At 44.5% G+C, this 19,791-nt stretch overlaps 1 protein-coding gene across 1 annotated transcript in view; it reads right to left on the reverse strand.

Annotated features, from left to right (window-relative positions):
* The window catches only part of PI4K2B (phosphatidylinositol 4-kinase type 2 beta), a 337,341-nt gene that overhangs the window by 33,934 nt on the left and 283,616 nt on the right, over positions 1-19,791 (reverse strand). The window contains exons 6-7 of the mRNA XM_085642320.1: positions 15,116-15,183; positions 2,278-2,377 (exon numbers count right to left, since the gene is read on the reverse strand). Coding sequence (XP_085498446.1) covers positions 2,278-2,377; positions 15,116-15,183 — 168 coding nt within the window. The remainder of the gene's footprint in view (positions 1-2,277; positions 2,378-15,115; positions 15,184-19,791) is intronic.

Genomic DNA, 19,791 nt, shown 5'->3' on the forward strand with positions numbered 1-19,791 from the left:
CTCCTCCGCAAATGAGCTGCAACCACCCCCATCACTTTTGTGAACACCTGAGGGGTGCTGGTAAGGCCAAAGGGTATCACAGCAAACTGAAAGTGCTTGTTGCCCACCGTGTACTGCAGATAACGTCTATGGGCAGGCAGGACAGTGCTGTGGAAATATGCAATACTACCATCCACTCTCCCTGGTTCAAGGCAAACAGAACTTGCACGCGCGGGAGCACCTTTAATTTATCCTTTTGTTAGGAAGCGATTGAGAAGGTGCAGGTTTAAAATAGGAGGAAGGTCTCCGTCCGTATTGGGCACCAGAAAGTAGCAGGTATAGCAACCTTGGCCTACTTCTGATGCTGCCACCCGCTCTATGGCTCCTTTGGCCAAGAGAGCCAGCACTTCCTGATGGAGGAGAGATTGTCCTCCATCATCCGATCCCACGTGGGTGGCATGGGTAGAGGGGTAGTCACGTAGGGGAGAAAGTAGCCCTAGTTGGAAATTATAAAAACCCAACGGTCCGATGTTACCGACTGCCAGTGGTGGAGATTATGGCGTAACGTGCCCCCCACTGGATGCCCATGATAGACGGTGGGCCAACTTTAGGGGTTTGGAGGTGGGTGGGGATTGGTCAGAACTCTGCCTACCTGTCCCACGTCATCCATGGGACTCGCGTCTCAGTCATGAAAAGGCAGGAAAGCCTGGCTGTGGTGGCTGGGAGGGTATGGAAGCGGTTGTGGCCCCCTTTTTGGCCGTTTAAGGGGTGAAAGGCAGACTGGAGATGGTAATAGGCCACAGACGAGCCCAAGGACCTAGACATAGTTCTACAGTCCTTAAAGCTCAAGTGCTGAGTCCATCTTCTCTCCAAAAACACAAGAGTCATCAATTGGCATGTCCATAAGCAAGGCTTGGACATACCCTGAAAAGCCAGTGGTTCTTAGTAAAGCATGGTGCCCCAAAACCACTGACTATTAAATTGCTTCACCTAGCGAGGCGGTCGCGTCCAGTCCATATCGTATGATGAACTTTGCAGCGTCCTTACCGTCAGCAGTAGCTTGGTAGAGTATGGCTCAGGCTTCCTCCAAGACAAAAGGCAGAACTTGCACAAATTAATCCCAGATAATATGGGAAGATCAGCCCAAAAGGCAAACTGTGTTCATAGACCGCAGTATAAGGCTGTCGGAAGAGAACATGCTCTTGCCAAAAGTATCCCGCCTCTTGGATTCCATTGGCACTGGAGCAGGTGACGAGGATGGTCTCAATCTCGCCAGCGGCTCTGGGTCTAACATGGGATCCATGGGGCCTGATTGGCGCTGAAGGTGAACCCGCCAGCGGCGATCCAGTGGGGGTCCCTCCCAAACCTGTGGGGCCAAAAAGCACTCCAGAGAGACCGGCCCTCCCAAAAAGGAGGTACATGGCCTCAAAATTGATTAAGCTGTGTTTGTAGGACTTACCAGACAGATTTCAGTGGGACGACGGTCGCAAGGTGCAACCGATATCTTGAGCGTTGTGGGGTCGTTGGGCGGTGAGGAGCTAAGGGATCGCTGCCTCAGCGTCTTCAGGAGCATGGTGCGGCAGTCTTCGAAGGTATTGGAGTCATGGTCCCGCTCCAAGCACCATAAATACACCAAGTGCCAAGGCACCACATGGTTTGAAACCAGCCGTCATTTTGTGGGACATCTTGTAACACCAGGAGAGAAAATCTCTCAAAAAAGTGTCAACAAAAAAGTCGAGAAAAAGCCAGTCAAAAAGTGACTGAGGGTAGCTCTGACCAGATCAGTGCTATCTGGCACAGAAAGGAAAGAACGGACATCAGCGTACTGGGGTGACGCCTATATAGGTACTATGTATGTCATTTCCATTGCGGACGATGAAGATGCATAGTTGAATAACGCTTCCTGCTGTAGGGCTTCTGCACAAAAACATACAGAAACAGTCGGACGCCTGGCAAATATTCTAAGGTAAGGAATCTGCGGACAGAAGTCTCTATCAGATAGCTAGATTTTAAATACTGGCTCCTTTCCAATACTTCACTTGACAAAATGGATCAATTTAAGGACTATTTATAGGTGAGGCAGAAGGAGACTAAGTAGTGAGAAGAAAATAGGGAGGGATATCAAAGCACTTCAACCCACACACAGCAAAAGAGTACACAAAGTCAAACCTAAAACATGTACTTGCCAATCTTCTAGTGGAATTCTGTGCATAAACACAACAGAAAAATTATGAAATTGGCATCAGTCACACACCTTTGCAAAAGATCGAAACGTAGAAATTGTGGAAAAATACTCACAAGCTCTCCATTCATCTGGATGTTTAAAAGGAAACGCTAAACCATTGTCAATAGCAGCGATTTTAATGATGGGTTCTTTATTTTTTGTCCATTCTTCATCCTGAAAAAACAATTTATCTGTAAAGCATAAATTGCAGAAACGACAAATCCAACAATGTTTTAAATATTATCCGTTTTACTTAAGGAACACAGAATTGAATAACAAACCGATAACATTAAACATCTCACTGTTGAATCCTACCTAGTATTTGTTTCTCCCGGACCAGTGTCAATTTTTTCATTCTTTATTACTTTTGATCGACTAGTCACTTATTAAATATGCTACAGTCCATTAACACCATTATTAAGACATCACCATACCAATGTGTCTAGCTTTATGCAAACCACATGTACATATCCTTTTGCATGTGTTAGCACATTAAGACCCGACCTAATGGCTTTTCCAATGCTGCTTTCCTTGATGCTATAGGCATCCTCTGAACAACATGGGTGGAAGTGAGCATCTGATGATCAGCATTAAAAAACATCTAACTAACCAAAATACTGTGTTGCATCAAGATTATGAGGTTGATCTTATGATGCACCAAGCATGAACATTTTAGAGTTTTGCACAACATATGGAAAACGTAATAGGTTTTCTTCCATATATAAAAAGGGGTGGTTTCTCCAGGAAGGACAGAGTTCTTTCAGGCAGTATTGTTAAAACAGAGAGATTATCTGTTCCAAAATGTAACTGCTCTTTGTACATGAAGGGTGGCAAAATCTGTGGCATGATACAGAAGAAATGTGGTGCCACTCCTTTACAAATCTACTTCCTTCTGTGGTTTAATAAAAGGACCACATTTGGTTTTAGATCTTCCCCCCATAACCAATGCAAAAAAAATACATTCCACACTTGTATAAATAACAGATAACACATTATAACAGTTTATGCATGTTAGAACCCCTTTTAGAGGGCCACAGGGCAAGCCGGAGTTATTGGGCCCAATGTCTGGGATTGAGGTCTTTCACTCCTGTTGTTCCTGGGCCAGACTTGCTATAGGCTCTAAGCAACTGGGCCAAGAATCCCTTAACTGCTTGGCTCTCAGTGGTAGCGTGGGCCAAGCAGTCCAAGGCTTCCCGGGAGGAGGGAGATGTAGGGTAAAAATATGCCTGGGCGGAAATTTCAATTTGGCTGGCGGAATCAGAGGAATTTTTGAATTACTGATAAATTAAAATTCCGCAGCTGTGCCTGCAAAATAAAGTTACGAAGTGGTTTTGAAGGTTAGAAACCACAACATACCAGACGGCGCCCTTGTATACTCTGCAGTGATAAACTGGTTTACTCACCTCAGAGTATGCAAGGGCACCGAGTGGCACTTGGCTGAGCTATTTTCTTAGTGCCAAAAACATTCTCTCATGCATTTGACGTGAGGGTGCATTTTGCACAAAAAAGTAGCACCAAATGCCTACTTTGCCCTGTCCTAGAATTCTGCAGCATATGCAAAACTTTAATGTAATCCCGCATGACTCTGTGGATTCAAACTCTGCACATTCCACCCACCCCTACTCAAAACACATCCAGCAATCCCCCAAATTTTTTTGTCCAGTCAAATAAGTGTTTCTGTAAAAGGAATTATCATATATATGTAATATATACAAAGTATACTATGACACCACAAATATACCTGGGTCATCTTTCAAATCCCACTTCCTGTTCTGAGAACTGTGGTTATTCCCCATTTACGTGGGGCCCATCTAAACCAGCCCCCCGCTAGTGAATTCAAGTCTTAGAAGCTCTACATCAGCTATGCGGAAGTGAGTGTCCTCGAGCAATAACGTGTCCGAGAAGTTCCACCAGAGGCCTAGTGGTCCAGCAATCAGTCTCACCAGCTATATTGGAGTGGCAGTCTGGAGTCCCCGAGCGTGCATCTGCGGCCTGGTAGTGGGCAGAAGGCTGGATGTTGCAGTCCAGGCTTCAGGCGTACACGGCGTTCCTTTCGTCAGTGGTTAGTCTCTCTGATTAGGATAGTTGAATTTTGACTGTTTCTCTTCCAGTTACAGCCCGCTCCTTGTTCACAGCTGCACACTGCTTCAAGGCGAAGGCCCTTTCACTTCACCACAACACCCTCCGGACCAACTGGTGTGTCATAACACTGCACACAGTACACTTAAGGTTACAATGGCACATAGAATGATGCCCTTTTCTGGATACAACGCTGTACAAGGGTGAGAGCCCTAAATCTCCACCACAACCCCCACTTGGCATTCTGGGGTCACGGACTACATGAACAAGATGACTGCTCTCTACAGGTTATGACATGTAGAGGGCGATGGACCTTTCCTTCCTTTAGCGCAGTACCAGGGGGGACTGCCCTTATTCTTCACTGTGGCACCCACCTGGCGGGTTACAAACCACACACAAGGCCAAATCAGTACGGCAAGGAGGATAGACCCAAATCTAATTTTCCACTCCAGGCATCCACTCAGTAGGATCCCATACCGGACCTTGCTCCCTCCTGGCGATCTTCTCAAATGTTCCTCTGGTTTTGAGCCAAGCAGATGTTCGTGTTGCAGACTCCAGGTGAGTATTCTTGAATCTCCTAGAGTTGTGTTTCGATTTAGATACCTGTACATAGGTTTCCATGAATCATGTCTTATAAAGGCACAATTCGCATTGCCCTTATTTAGGCATAGAATCCCAGGCCTTATTTAGGCATTTGCCATGCTATCCAAATACAGGCATGGTCACCTACATCCGTCCGTCCATCCATCCCAAGTCACAACGAGATCTTAGAAACCAGACCCTTAAGCCATCTGGACTTTCCCTAGCTAGGATTATTGATTTCTCAAAGAACTCATCTATTATGCATGAATTACTATTTCTTAGAGGTTCATCCATGACGTCATCCTCTGCCCGACTTTACGTCAATGCTAGCATTCCTAAGCACCTTCCAGGTATAAATATGCCTTCACTTACCATGGCAAACCAAGGCACGGCTTCGCGCGACTTAACTGCATGGTTCGCCATGGCAAGTTCGGAAGAGACCATATCTGGGTCTGACGCACTGACCAGACGCGGTCATCCCTGCTCGCAGAAAACCCAGCTTGCAGTGTTCCAACTCCCTTCGCGGGGTGTTATAGTTTGAGACACGGAAAGAAATTCCCACCTCTCTCATTCTGCGGTATGGAGTGGACAAGAACCTAGAGGGACTCTTGGCATACAATCTTAGTATATATTATACTATAGCAAACAGCACCTACTCTTACCTTGTACTACACTTAGGTTAGGTACACCGGGGTAGAATTATTTAGAAGCATCAGACGAGTATTCACTTTTTAGCCTGTGTTATTTATGCATGTATATATGAATATCTGTCATAGCTAAAAAGACCATGTTATTGCAGTATTATTTCTTCTTAATGCTTACGCTGTGCGTATTATATTTTGCTTACTGTCTAATGATTGTAACAGCTCATATCTCTAACACGAGAAACAAGTGTTCAATAAATCCCTTTTATTGAAACGCACATCTATCTATTTTTGTGTAACTCTGAAGAAACTAAGCATGCACGATTGACTGAGTGAAACTTATCTATTGTTTCCACGATTCTGAGACGCGTTCCGATTCTAAGGGAAACAAAGTTGTCATGTTTATGCGGTTGACAGAAACTAATCCCTTCTTGATCATTCGAGAAGTTTCTATTGACCTCTGTGTTAGCTGGCATACACAAGTAATTAAGTTTCATGTACTCGATAGGAGCATACGGACCTTAGTCCTATGCAAAACCTATAGTGTATATTATTCCAATGCGAAGAGCCTATAAGGGAAATCGGAACTAGACTACACTGGGTTATGTATAAACAACTAAACCACAATGCTAGCGGTAGCCCTCTAGAGCAGCACCGGATTTAAAATCACTCAATATAAATGTTGGTGATCTAGTCCATTCACCCTAAGTGTGCAAATTTGGTTGACACCCGCCAGCACAATGTCGTTCCAGTGACTGGAAAATACATGTACAAAAACAAAACCAAATGCACCACTTAAACAATGTAAATTAAATCAAGTCCGAGTTCTTAAGTTGTTTTTCGTTTTCTCAAAGGATTCTTCTTTATTTTACAGTAAGTTTTGCAATTAAAAAACAATTTTTCCAAAACAGCCAGAACAGCCGACGCGTTTCGTCCACCACTAGACTTCTTCAGGGCAAGGATAAATAATGAAGGATAAATGATGTCTTCACGTCCTATTTATCATGTTTCGGTTTATCATGTTTCCACCCGTCCTATCGAGCAGCTGCGGCTGCTCGATAGGACGGGTGGATTTTGACCCTTTCTCGGGGATACGGACTCGGGTATCTCTACTACATTATAGCTGCCCTACATTTTGAATGAAGTTTTGATACAGACCACCTTTACTCTTGCCAAAACCTGATTTGGGTTCTTCAATTTAATACCTCGCCACTCTGATTTTTAGCTGTCTACTAGACACAAAAAACATGCACTTCTAACTGCGATACTTTGGATACCTGAAACTGTGAGGGAACCGAAACATGATAAATAGGACGTGAAGACATCATTTATCCTTCATTATTTATCCTTGCCCTGAAGAAGTCCAGTGGTGGACGAAACGCGTCGGCTGTTCTGGCTGTTTTGGAAAAATTGTTTTTTAATTGCAAAACTTACTGTAAAATAAAGAAGAATCCTTTGAGAAAACGAAAAACAACTTAAGAACTCGGACTTGATTTAATTTACATTGTTTAAGTGGTGCATTTGGTTTTGTTTTTGTACACTGGGTTATGTCCCCATACCCAGCAGGGAAAACTTGCAGACTAGTAACCCCCAGTGCAGGCAGAATTCATGCGGAGCATTCACGCTGATGTACAGCATCAGTTTGACAATTTGCGAGTCTCAAGTTCCCCCTTTTTATAATGTATTTCCAGACAAATTTTTGATTTAGTGTGTCTGTTATGTTCTTGCCTGGGGGTTGCCCACTTTGAGGTGCCCGACCCCCTGCTGTTCTCTTCCTCCAGAGAACATTCATCACAGCAGGATGGTCTTCGTAATTGACAGCCGCAAACAGAGGCCATGGGAGTGACTAGAGGATCAGAAATGGATGTCAGTCTCAGTGATATGTGTCCCAATAGGTTACAAAGGCCCCCCGGCCCTACTCTAAGACTTTATCAGCTCCATCTCCTTCCAGAGATGTGTACAGACACCCTTTCATGAATGATCTTTCAGACTCAAAGAGCCAGCTGAAGAGTATTTAAAAGACTGTCTTCCTCTAGTGAATGTAATCCCACTCAGCTCTCAGGAATGCAGCAATCCACAAAATCAGTCAGAGGGGCTCTTTTGCTTCCACATGCTCCTCTAGCACACCCTTTTGCTCCAACAGGGAAACCACAGGCCTGTACCCCTCACAGGCACCTATGCATCCTTAGCACTGCACACAAACCTGCATGTAGCCCTCCATGTGCTTTACCACTCACATGCATATACCAGCGTGATGCATGCACTATCCCCATGAAAAGTAGCATTCACAGTTTTGTGTACATGCACAGACTGTGCCCACATCTTCCCTGATGTATACCAAGGTTGAGCTAAGCACACACCAGGGTATCAGTAGACCCCACTTGCATGAGACAGCTCAGAAGGCCTGGCAATATTACTTGATCACTCACTATAAAAACCATTATGTTGCACCACCGTACTCATGTTACTAGCTCTCTGTGAGGACAGTAGACCCTCCATTATTAGGAGTAGCAGCACATGGCTCACCCCTCCTAGTCTAACCAACCTCAATCTGAGACAGGCCTAGCTCATGCACAGTCATGACCAGAAATCATTACCAAGAATGCCAGTTATCGCCGCAGCTGGGGAACTCAGGTATAGGTTCTCATCTACTACCATGCATGGGGACTTTTCCGTTCCCAATGACGGCACAAGTATCACTCGCTAGCAATGGTGTGGCTTCCAAGGGTTCACCCACCTTTTCATTTGAACTAAATGCACACGTTATCCCGCAGCTAGTCCAGTCATCGCATAACCATGGTAACCAAGTAGTACAGAACAAACACTCATCTAAATTTTGCATAGAGTCTTTTCATTGGCTGTACACCAATTACAGTATATAAAATATACAAAGTACAGTATATAAAAAACACCCTTCAATAAAAATGGGTAGCAACTGCCATAATGGGCTTTTATTGTGAACTCTTTCAAACTATGTTTTCTTTGAAGAGTGAGGGAATGTGGTCTAGTGTCTAAGTTGCATTCTTTGTAACAAAAAAGAGCCTTTCTGTGGGTCCAACTTAGTATGAGGGTTTGTGGCTCCACTTTGAGTAGCAGATGTGTTTCTATTTGCTGGTTACAAGCAGCTCATAGAGTTGTTCTTAATAGAAGCACCTGCAAGGAATACAGTTGCCTGCTGTGGTGCACAATTATGATAGTTTGGGGCTTTTCTATGCACTTGTCTGTCCTGCAGCACTCCAGAATTGTTTTATTCCAAGTAGATTGGTTTGCGGTGCTAAGATGCAGGCTGATTCTGTACCCCATATTTTCGGAACAGCTAATGTTTTGCTTTCTTTCTAAAATCATACCAAGTACGCCAGAGGAGAATATTGCTCTGTTGAGCAATGCAGAACCAGATATCACGAGTATTGCGCAAACGTAACTTTCATAAAAATGCATGAAATAGACAATTGATACGAATGTGGATTCAAACAAAGCGCACAAGAGAACTCTTTAAAAGCGCAACTAGACAAATGTCTAATAAGTGCTCCCATTTACCCATCTAGTAACTCGATTAGTAGAAGGGTGCGGCCATAATTAGAGGAGAAAGTGAGGAGGACAGGGGGCATACTGAAGAAATAGGAGAGGGCAGATAGGACCACAGCCAGCTGGGACTGCAGGTCAAAGAGAGGGCACAAGTTGCAGCTGGTGGTGAGAGGGTGTAAACTTTGAGAACACTCAGGAGCCCATTGTTACTGGATGTCATCATAACCGGACACTGGCATCCAGGACAGAGTGGGATTCTGAGGCAATGGAGATCCATTAACCACCTTCTTTGGAACCTGAATGCATTCTCCCTATTGCAGAACACAGGGAATCCCCACTCACTGGAGTGCCTGGGGACGGAGAGTGGCTGATCTATGCAAAGGGTCTCCACCACCCGATTAGCCAGCATTAATGGACATCTGCAATCTTGGGTGGGTTTATGCACTAGGAGCAACACCTTGATTAGCAAAAGCAGAGACTCTGCAAGTGGCAAATGGTTAAAAACACAAACCGGTGGTAGTACATCACATCTCAGCCACATTTGTGAACATTAACACCAAACTGGAAGTCAAAGTGAATGTAAACAACACAGATTCTTTTTATCTGCCCCCCATTCCTCACTTTATCACCATTAGAGTGGACAGAGGAGATAGAGAAGCACTCAATCTCCTGGATCTCTCGGCAGCATTTAACATGGTCCTACAACCCATCCTCATCATGCGCTTGCCTGAGAATGGCATCAAAAGACCTTCTCTATGCCGGATCTGCTCCTTTTTAACAGAGAACACAAGCTGACAGGCTGGTACCTTGCTCACTGGAAGACCACAAACTCATCTGTGGAGTACCTCATGGTTCATCTCTTAGCCCCACCCTCTTCAACGCGAACATGATCCCTGTGACCAACATCAGTGTACACAACATCAACATCCTCACCCACCCGGACAACATGCAACTCATACTCTCCATCTTCGACAAGACCCCAACACAAGAAACAGGTTCACCCCTTTGCATGACTAAATTCTCTGGCTGGATGAAAGCCAACTGTCTCGAGCTCACCCCAAGCAAGTAGGGATCTTTGGTAAGAACACCTTACCATGGGACTCGAACTGGTGGCCGACCGAAGTTGGACTCCCACCCATGCCAAGAACCTCTAAATAATCATCTAGCAAACTAGACATGACTGCACAAGTCAACACAGTCATTGCATCCTTCTTACACACCCTGAAGATGCTGAGGAAGAACTTCAAATGGCTGACAAAGAACATAACAAGCATTGGCATAGCCAATAGGTCTCGCTTTTGGGACCTTATAAGTATTTAGTTATGCAGCACAATATCCTTGGTGCAACAACATCAACTGTTGCATGGCTAACCACTTATAAGGTCCCAAAAGCGAGACCTATTGGCTATGCCAATGCTGGCTTTACTTGCACTGTATAAGTTGAAGTCCTAATATAGACCAGTGAGCTAATAACGGTCATAAAAGAGCTGCCTGCAACCTGCAAGGTATAGATTAGAGCGCTATGAATCTTACCCCAGTCTTTCATTATTAGAATGTTGCAAAAAGGGTTAATTTTGGTTTAAAAAAAAAAAAAACGTTCTTGTAATTAAAGAGAACCCTCAAACACGGTGTAAGTTGTGCTTCTCTAGACCAAACACTCAAACTATACTGTTGATCAGTATGGATGACGTGTCTTACACCTTGTAGTCCTCTGTCTTATGCAACATCCCTTTATACTGATTTACACATTTTGATTGATTGTCTCTGTAATGTGTGTGTGATGTAAAGTGCTCTGACACCCTACACTGGTATGAGTGGCGCTATAAACCTAATTATGGAGTCTTGAGGGGCACTGTTAAAGGGTGGTACTGAGGGAATCAGTAGCAAAGGTGGTCATTTGGCGGCGTCAATAAACAAACAAGCTGGCCCTAGATATAATAATATACGTACAGTTGACAACAAGTGGAGTGCTCTTCTGCAATGGCCAAAGTCATACAACTGAATTTAATTACTTTCTGTCTTAGTGACTCCACTGTTGATTCAGCATTCGACCAGTATTAACAGGTTTGAGAGCAGCAATGAGTGCCCTGGCTGGCTGTAACTTGTATGTTTCCCCAGTCTTCATTGCTTGAATTTACTCGTGAGAAAGTGTCACCCGTAGTCGTTTGAATGTCACACATAGCAATCTGAAGCCTATGTCCATTGTTCTCATGAACATACTTTTCATACATTTCGACAGCTATGAAAAACTAAAATAAAATAGCTAACAGAAGAGACGTATGAACACAGAATGTGAGACTAGTTGAAAATAGACACGAATTGGAAGCAGGATTACGACGCCTCGTCAGGGGTTAGTAAGCGCTATATAAATAAAATTACAATTTGTAACATTCCGTGTCTGCCTTTTACTTCCGAGTTAAAGTAGCCCCCTCCGCTCTCAGCCACTCTGCAGCTTGCTCCGCCCCATCCCTACCAAAGCAAAGCCGCCACCCTCCACTCCAGCCTACTTCCGCATCACTCTCGCTTGTACTGCGTAAAGAAGCCTGCAGCGTCATTTGTCACTCAGCCTCGTTCAACCACCGCCATTGTAGAAGAGCGGTTGCTGACCCTCCCTGAAAGCTGTCAGAAGTGGCACCATGCTGGGAGCTCGAAGGCTGCTCTTCTATGGAGTCGTGCTGTGTGTCCAGCGGGGGTTCTGCGAGACACGTGGGTTGCGCCCCCCACCCACGAGAATAGGTGAGTAGGAGAAGCGCGACGGCGAGACGCACGGTTGGGGCAAAATGTTTGCAAGCAGGGAAACTTCAGTGTGAAGTCCGGTGACAGCAGTAGCAGAGGGGCAGCAGCGGTTAGACCAGGAACAGTGCCAATGCTTTAAGCAGGAGAAAATCACAGGCAGGAGGAGACACTGGAGATTTCTTCACAAGGCACAACAAGATGACAAGGCAGCAATAGTGCAAGTGTAACAAGCTTTGGCCGCGCAGGAGAAGGGAGGGGGAAGGGAAGGGGATTCACACGCACGCTGCAAGGCTTTAATGAGCCATTACAGCAAGCCAGGTGGCGAAAAATGCTAACGCCGGCCACAGCTTGCAGTGCATGTGCGCGAGTGGTGTGCGCCCAGCAGTAATCACGCCATATGGCGCCTCTGCTCAAGCGCGCGCCTGCGCACATGCACTGCAAGCTGTGGCCGGCGGTAGCATTTTTTGAAGCCCTGAAAGTCTCGCCAGACCAGCGCAAACGCTGGTTCAGGCGAGACCTAAAAATGGTCACACACACTAGTCACCAGCAAGTTAGACGACGGGAACACACTTTATGCCGGGATCACCAAGCAACTCACTAGGAGAGTGCAAAACATCTAGTACTCGGCAGCAAGACTCATTCTCAATCTCCCACACAGAAATCACATCATACCACACCCTCAGGGAGCTCCCCCTGCTCCCAATACACAAACATGCTCATTTTGTACTCCTCATACACACATTCGAGGTACTACACAACTTAGGCCTCACCTACCTCAACTGCAGCATCTCCTTTCACCAACCACCCAGACACCTCTGCTCTGCAGGACTCCTAGTTGCACACGTCCCATGTATACACAGAACCAGATCAGGACGTGCGTTCTCTTATTTCATTCCTAAAGCATGGTATGGCCTCCCACTCAACATCCTGCCTATTTTCTTGAATTCCACAAGAAGCTGTAGTCCTGGCTTTTCAATTCGGCAATCTACCACAGGCAGGGTTAGGAGCGTGCACCCCCCCCCCCCCCCCCCCCCACCTTCCAGGTAATAGTGCACTTTACAAATAACAAGCACTTTCCTGCATGCCGACACCTTGCAGCCTTCTGGCTGGCACATACTGAAAGCATCCAGCAGCACCACAAGGTATAAGTTTGGTGTCATCATATGCACTGGGAACCTTGCATCATTCACAGCCACCAGCACTGCTCGCCCCTGCTACTGACCGGCCTCTCCTGGAGCAACAGTGCTCTCATCCTAGTTGGGCTGCTGTTCCCGTCTGCCAGACACTGCTCCTCTGCAGCTGCAGCCTGTGCAGTTCTGCAAAAACCTGCTGCTCAGCCAAATGCCACGCAGAAGCTATGAAAGGGTTTGAGGTTTTAAGATGCCTGAGAAAGTCTAGCACAAAGACTTGGCTTAAGTATTTTGAAGATAACAATTTTGCACTTGCAGAACTGTAGCATGAATGGTATGTTTTCTTTCTCTCATGTACACGACTAAGTCATATTACAAAAATATCCAATTGAAAATCTTTGGGAAGGGATATTCTATCGTCACGCTTGAATACAGACCAGGATTCCAGCAGCAGACTACAAATAGAATTTTGTATACATCTCTGTCCCATAAACAGATAACACCTATACTCTCAAACAATTCACCAGAAATACCATACCCTATAATTTGTGGGTGAGGGAGAGGGGGGTAGACCTGGAAATTGCACACACACAGTGGTGGGACTCCCAAAATAAAAAGGAGCAATGATGATTAAAAATAAATGGTAATAGTCTTGGTAATAAGGTAGATGTTTCTGTCCAGAATAGTATGTTAGAATCAAGATAAAGATCTGAAGTAGGACCTCTGTATATAGATTGATTAGGTCTGGTCCATCAAATGTCCCACGTTTGCAGTATTATATAGTTGCTATAATGGGACTCTACTTGGGTACTCTTAGAACATTTCCAAAAAAGTTCCAGCTCTGCATGTTTTGGCACTCACTGGAGGCCTAACACACAGCTTGGAATCAAATGGCCATTCTAAGTTCGTAATATCGGATGCCTAGACAGTGAGGAAAACCTGCAATCAAACCTCTCGTTAAAGGGCTCTCAAATGTTGAAGTTCAAAATGCTGAAGTGCTTAATGGCAAGTGAGAGCAGTGACAGTCACAATGGGACAACTTCTCTAAGAAGCCCATGAGTTGGAGTAGGGCACCATCTCACTTGGAACCTCTACTGGTTTGGCATTGTATGTCAAAAATGAATGTCACTTTTAAGGATCAACTTAGCATTCAGATAACCTCCCACCATCCTTCAACATTTTTTTGGCATCTCTTGACATGCCACAATCCTAAAGGTATGCGTGTGGAAAATACACAATATTGTCTAGATATTCTATGACTTCTTGTACCATTGTTTTTTGCTAATAAAAACAGTAAAAATGGTTTCAAAAACCCAAAACATCCTTTAAGAACTTTAGCCGGCATAGGAAGGGCACTTGAGAAACATTACTGGAGTCGAATAGGCAAGCAAATCACTTTGTCAAAGACAAAATGCACAACCAAACAAAATAATTAAACTGAACTGTGTTTAAGTCCCTTGCTTCACCGAGTGGAACAATCTACAATAACGGCTACTGCTCTATATTCTGGACAATACAATTCTTTGGAGCCCTGTAGCGATTCCTTTTTAGAGCTAGGTGTATCAATGATATTTTTGCACTCAACGTCTGATTTTAATGCTTTCTATAAAGGGGAAAAATGACTCTAGAGTCAAAAATTGTTTTACAGAATGTAATTAACAAAAATGGAGCCTTTAAACAGGTAAGCTTCTTTAGTTCAGTTGATGAAAAGTGATGTGAGATTTTTAAATGTTTATCAAGTAATGAAGAAACAGCAGCAATTGTTCAGTCTTCACTGTCTACGGACACCATCTAGAGTGTTGAGATTCAGATGTCCAGACAAAATGCCACTTAAATGCCTGACTAAACTTAACACTATCCCTAAAGCCAATGTTCAACTCAGTGTTGGGGAAAAAGCATACAGAGGAATCAGTGTAGCTGCTTTACAGATGGAAACCAAAGGTACGGGCATCCGAAAGACAACAAATGGGGACTTCACTCAAAACCAAGATAATGAATTCCATCAGAAGTCATGTGAGTACAGCAACAATTCAGATTCCTCAAGAACCTGTTTTCCTGGACCAGAGAAACAAAAGGTAAAAAAACCAAAAAAAGCATGCTAGTCTTTAAAAAAACAAAAAAAAAATTGCTCAATTAAAATGTGATCAGATTTAGGATTAGCAATAAATATTTTAATACATAAATAACCCCCCCGCCCCAGCTGGAAGATAGATTACCTTCTCAGTGAGGTCAACGCCATCACCTTGGACTTCATGTCTGACTAACCAGTTGTCATTGCCTCGGTCTGAAAATAAAGAATGAAAAATAAAGTATACCTAAATCCATGTCCTTTGGAAACTTCAACAAATATCACTTGGAAATCGTGCTTTATGAACTTATCAAAAAATACAGGAAAGCAGAAAGTGAAAAACAATGCTTACAGTGTACAGAGTGAAACTACATTCTTATCCCTCTGGGATCATTATGGACCGTAAAGCCTTCAAAGTTGTGCACAAAGTACAGAGCAGTCGCTTATCTAATGCGATGTTTGTTAGAAGTGATATCTAATTCACTGACTCTTGCCAACATTATTAAAGGCATTTTCACTGCAGCACCACTGTTTTCTCATCAATAATATTGGGGACATTCTACACCTTTGAGCTGTATTGTAATTCATCCCCTCTTTTGCAGCTTGTCACCAGAATGAGAGCCCCATCAACTCACTTCTATTAAACCAGTTTGAACATATTTGATGTCTTATTCACAAGTGTTTTAATAAAGTGCCAAAAACAGACTAAGAAATAATAAATTCAAATGTACACACCCGGGAAAACCGCACACGGATTCGGAATATAAATAAGTAAATTGCACTGCAGACCGGCACAAACGCTGTGGGCATGGATTGGCACATTAAAGACTGACCTAATGGCTTTGCTCATGTTATTTAACATATGTAATCAAGTTTAAAATGCTGTTCATCTTATTCATGAACTATTATAATGTAGCATAAAGAATACTGGAATATTAGAAAAGATGCCTAGCCTTAGAGGGTCAAAGGGGATTTTGCAGGTGGTAGGGATTAGAGGTGAAAGCAGGTCAGCCAGAGAAGAGGTAGAGCGCACTTAGGAAGTCGAGATACATTTTTTTTTTTTTTTTAAATTTTATTTTTTGTCCAACCAGCAGTTACATGACTGAGAATCATCATATACTTATCAGAGTGTTTTCCTCTATGCACAGGAGTGTACAAACAACATTCAACACTATATGTTTATCCCTGTACAGGGTCATATTTCGGCCAGTGACATCTTGTTACATTAGTTTAACAATCCGGTTAAGTATTCTTCTCGCTAGTTCACATACGTTTGCTCTTATGCATTTCCCCACTCTTCGCCCCTTGTTGTACAATCAATCTCATGCTGTCTTATTGTGTACTTTTAGATCACGTCGTGGCATCCAGTTCCGCGGTCTTCTGCAAATATTGAACAAGTGGCTCCCAAAAGTCTCTAGGTCTCGAGGCTTGGGGGAGTTCATCTGCATAGCTAATGTTGATTTACAATATGTCATGTCTGTGATTCAGTCCTTAAGCCTTGGTGGCCTCTTACTCCCCCCACCTCATGGCTATTCTTCTTTTAGCAAGTAATAGTGCAACCGCTAAGAACTCCCTTCGCCTTGCATATTTAAGCTTCCTGACTCCCAGCAAACACACCAGGGGTGTGTTAGGAATCTGCTCCTCCAGCATTTGTGAGTACGGTGGTTACTTCTTGCCAGTATGTCTGCAGCTGTTGGCATGCCCAGGACATATGCAAGAAATTTGCACCTTCATCCTTGCATCTTTGACATCTATCTGTCTCCCGAAGATCAAAACTATATAATTTAGTCGGCGTGTAATATAGCTGATGAAGAAACTTAAAGTGGATAATGCGCAAGTTGCAATTTGACGCGAGTAGTGCTAGTTGCGTGCAGCTATATTGCCAATCTTGCTCATCTATCTTTTCACCTAGAGCCGCTTCCCATCTCAGCATTGCACCATTTGACCTCCCTACCTGTTCTTCTTGGGCCACGTTGTAGAGGCGCGTCACCAAGTGTTGTCTCGTCGGTGTTGTTAATAAAATCTGTAGTGTGTTTAATTGCTGAGGCTCGTCTGGAAATGTGCTGTACAATGTCCGCAGCGCTGTCCGCAGCCTTAGATACGCAAATTTCTTCAAAGGGGACTGATGGGCACAGAGTGCCGGGTCCGCCAAGGTAATGAATTTATTATGTGGAAATATGGAGCCCATGGTAGTCAGTCCCATCTGCACTAAAAGATCATACATTTTCTTTTCTTGTGTTACCGTGAGTTTGGGATGTTTTGCCACCGGAAGGGCCCTCGCGTAAATTGGGAGCTTGCGTGCCCTATGAGCCAGCTCGTGCCATGCCCTTGAAGTGCATTCAGCCGTCTGGATCTTGTCTCGAGGTATGTATGTCTTTGGCTCTGCAATGAATGCAGTCAGTGGTGTGGGATGTACACTGTCCTTCACTACCGCTATTTGTGGGATATGGGCATGTGGTTTCGTCCAATAGTGCGCGTGCTGTGCTTGTGCACAGATAAAATATAATTGGAGATCTGGCGCCCCAAACCCTCCCAAATAGTACGGCTGGGCCAACGTCTTCCAACTAGTCCGAGCCTGTTTCCCTGCCCATGTTAACCGGTGCAATATGGAACGTATCTTGACAAAGAAATCTTTGTTCAACCATATTGGTATGTTCCAAAATAAATATAAAAACCTAGGTAGAACCACCTTTTTCTGTATCGCAATTCTATCCGCTATGGAAAGGGGTAGTTTTATCCACTTTTCCACCTGTTCCTCCAATCGCACCAGCGCCGTTCCGTAGTTGTCTCTGATTACCCGATCTGGGTCACGGTGTATCCAGATACCCAAGTATTTAACTGGGTCTGTTTGCCACTTTAGCGGATATTCCAAATTTGGTTCAGGAGTGTCAGCCGTGAGTGGTATCACCACTGACTTATCCCAGTTTATGCGGAGGCCTGAATATTTCTCATATCTGATATACTCCCTTATGAGCGGATTCAGATTCAAGTCAGGGTACGTGGTGTATATGACCATGTCATCCGCGTATAGCGCAATCCCAATGGGTCGTAGACTAAATTGTAGGGCGGCCCCAAAGTGTTTGCCTAATTTTGCAAGCCAACGGTTCCAAGGTCAACGCAAATAGCATGGGTGATAAGGGGCACCCCTGTCTGGTACCTCTTGTGATCTCTATTGGGCCGGACGTGTTTCCATTGATTCTAACCCTTGCTGTAGGCTTGGCATACAATAATGATATCCATTTGAGTAATGGCTCAGGGAACCCCATCCTCCGAAGAGTGACATACATGAAGTCCCACTCGACGGAGTCGAATGCCTTGGCCGCGTCCAATAGGGCCGCAGCCGCTGGCATGCCCGGGTCCAACTGGTGGAACATCGCAAATAGTGTGTGTATATTATGCGTGGTGGATCGCGTTGGCATGAACCCTGCTTGGTCTGGAAGCACCAGATTGCACAGCAGCGGCTGGATCCTGTTTGCTATTATTTTTGCCAATATCTTGGCATCTATATTCATCAGTGACAGGGGCCTGTATGAGTCACACTCGGTTGGGTCTTTCCCATGTTTCGGGAGCGCTATCAGAAGTGCCTCATTCAATGTCTGCGGAAGTGTGCCTTCCGCATACGCCTCCTCCAGCATTTCAGCTAGGTGCGGAATTAGCAAGTCCCGGAACTCCTTATAAAATTCTCCCGGTAGCCCATCCAGGCCAGGAGCCTTATTGTTCGGGAGAGATTTGATTGCATCTACAAATTCTTCTTTGGTTATATGATGGCAGAAATATTCTCGATGTGTATGTGACAGCCACGCCAGCGCCACATCATCTAAATATTCGTGTATGTCCACTGTCGGGACCCGCACCTGAGCCTCGTACAATTTTGCGTAATATTTAGTGAAGCATTCCAGAATTGCCGGCGTGTCATATACCATCTGATGTTGCTCATTATGTATCTGAGTGACATATGCATCAACATGTGTGGGTCTGATTTTGTGTGATAATGCTCGACCCGGCCTCCCCGAAGTTTCTAGCCGTATATTTCCGCGAAATGTATTTTACCTCATCCTCAGCAAACTCATTGTATTTATCTACTTGTTTCCTAATTTCAGCTAGCAGCGATGTGTTGCGTGTGCTTTCAAACTCACATTCCAGTCTATGGATGTCTGTTTCTGTCTTCGTCAGTTGTTGCTGAATGTCTCTCAATATGCCTGCGTGCTTGCCAATGCAATGTCCCCTGATGGTGACCTTGAAGGCCTCCCAAATCGTCCTTGTGCTAGCGACTGAACCAGTATTTTGGTCAAAATATTCCGTTATCACCTGTCTAAGTTCCTCACGGAACACTTGGTCTTGGAGTGCCGTGTGTCTTAGTCTCCAAGTGAATTGCCGTGGGGTGTGTCGGAATTGCCAGTTGAATTCTAACTGGGGCATGATCTGATAGGGTTTTGGGTAAATGATCAACAGTAGTTGTCCAAGTGCATACATCTTGGGTCCCTATCCAATAGTCTAGCCTAGACCAAGTAAGGTGTGTTAGCGAAAAGCAAGTGCCTTCTTGTCTGTCAGGGTTTCTAAGCCTCCATATGTCCACCAGTCTCCAGTCTGCCATCCCCTCCCTCAACACTTTCGCGGCATTTTTCCCATATCTTTCTTGTCCAGTGGATCTGTCTAGTGCAGGGTCAAGGCAGGTGTTGAAATCCCCTCCCCATAAAACTGTTGGAAGGCTGTAATTCACCAAGCTGCGTTAGGATGTGGGTATAGAAGGAAGGGTCAACGATGTTTGGACCATACAGATTGACGATTGTCAGAACGGTGCCACCAAAACATCCCTTCACTATA

This window comes from Triturus cristatus, chromosome 2_2 (genome assembly GCF_964204655.1).
Source record: "Triturus cristatus chromosome 2_2, aTriCri1.1, whole genome shotgun sequence".
NCBI classification, from domain to species: domain Eukaryota; kingdom Metazoa; phylum Chordata; class Amphibia; order Caudata; family Salamandridae; genus Triturus; species Triturus cristatus.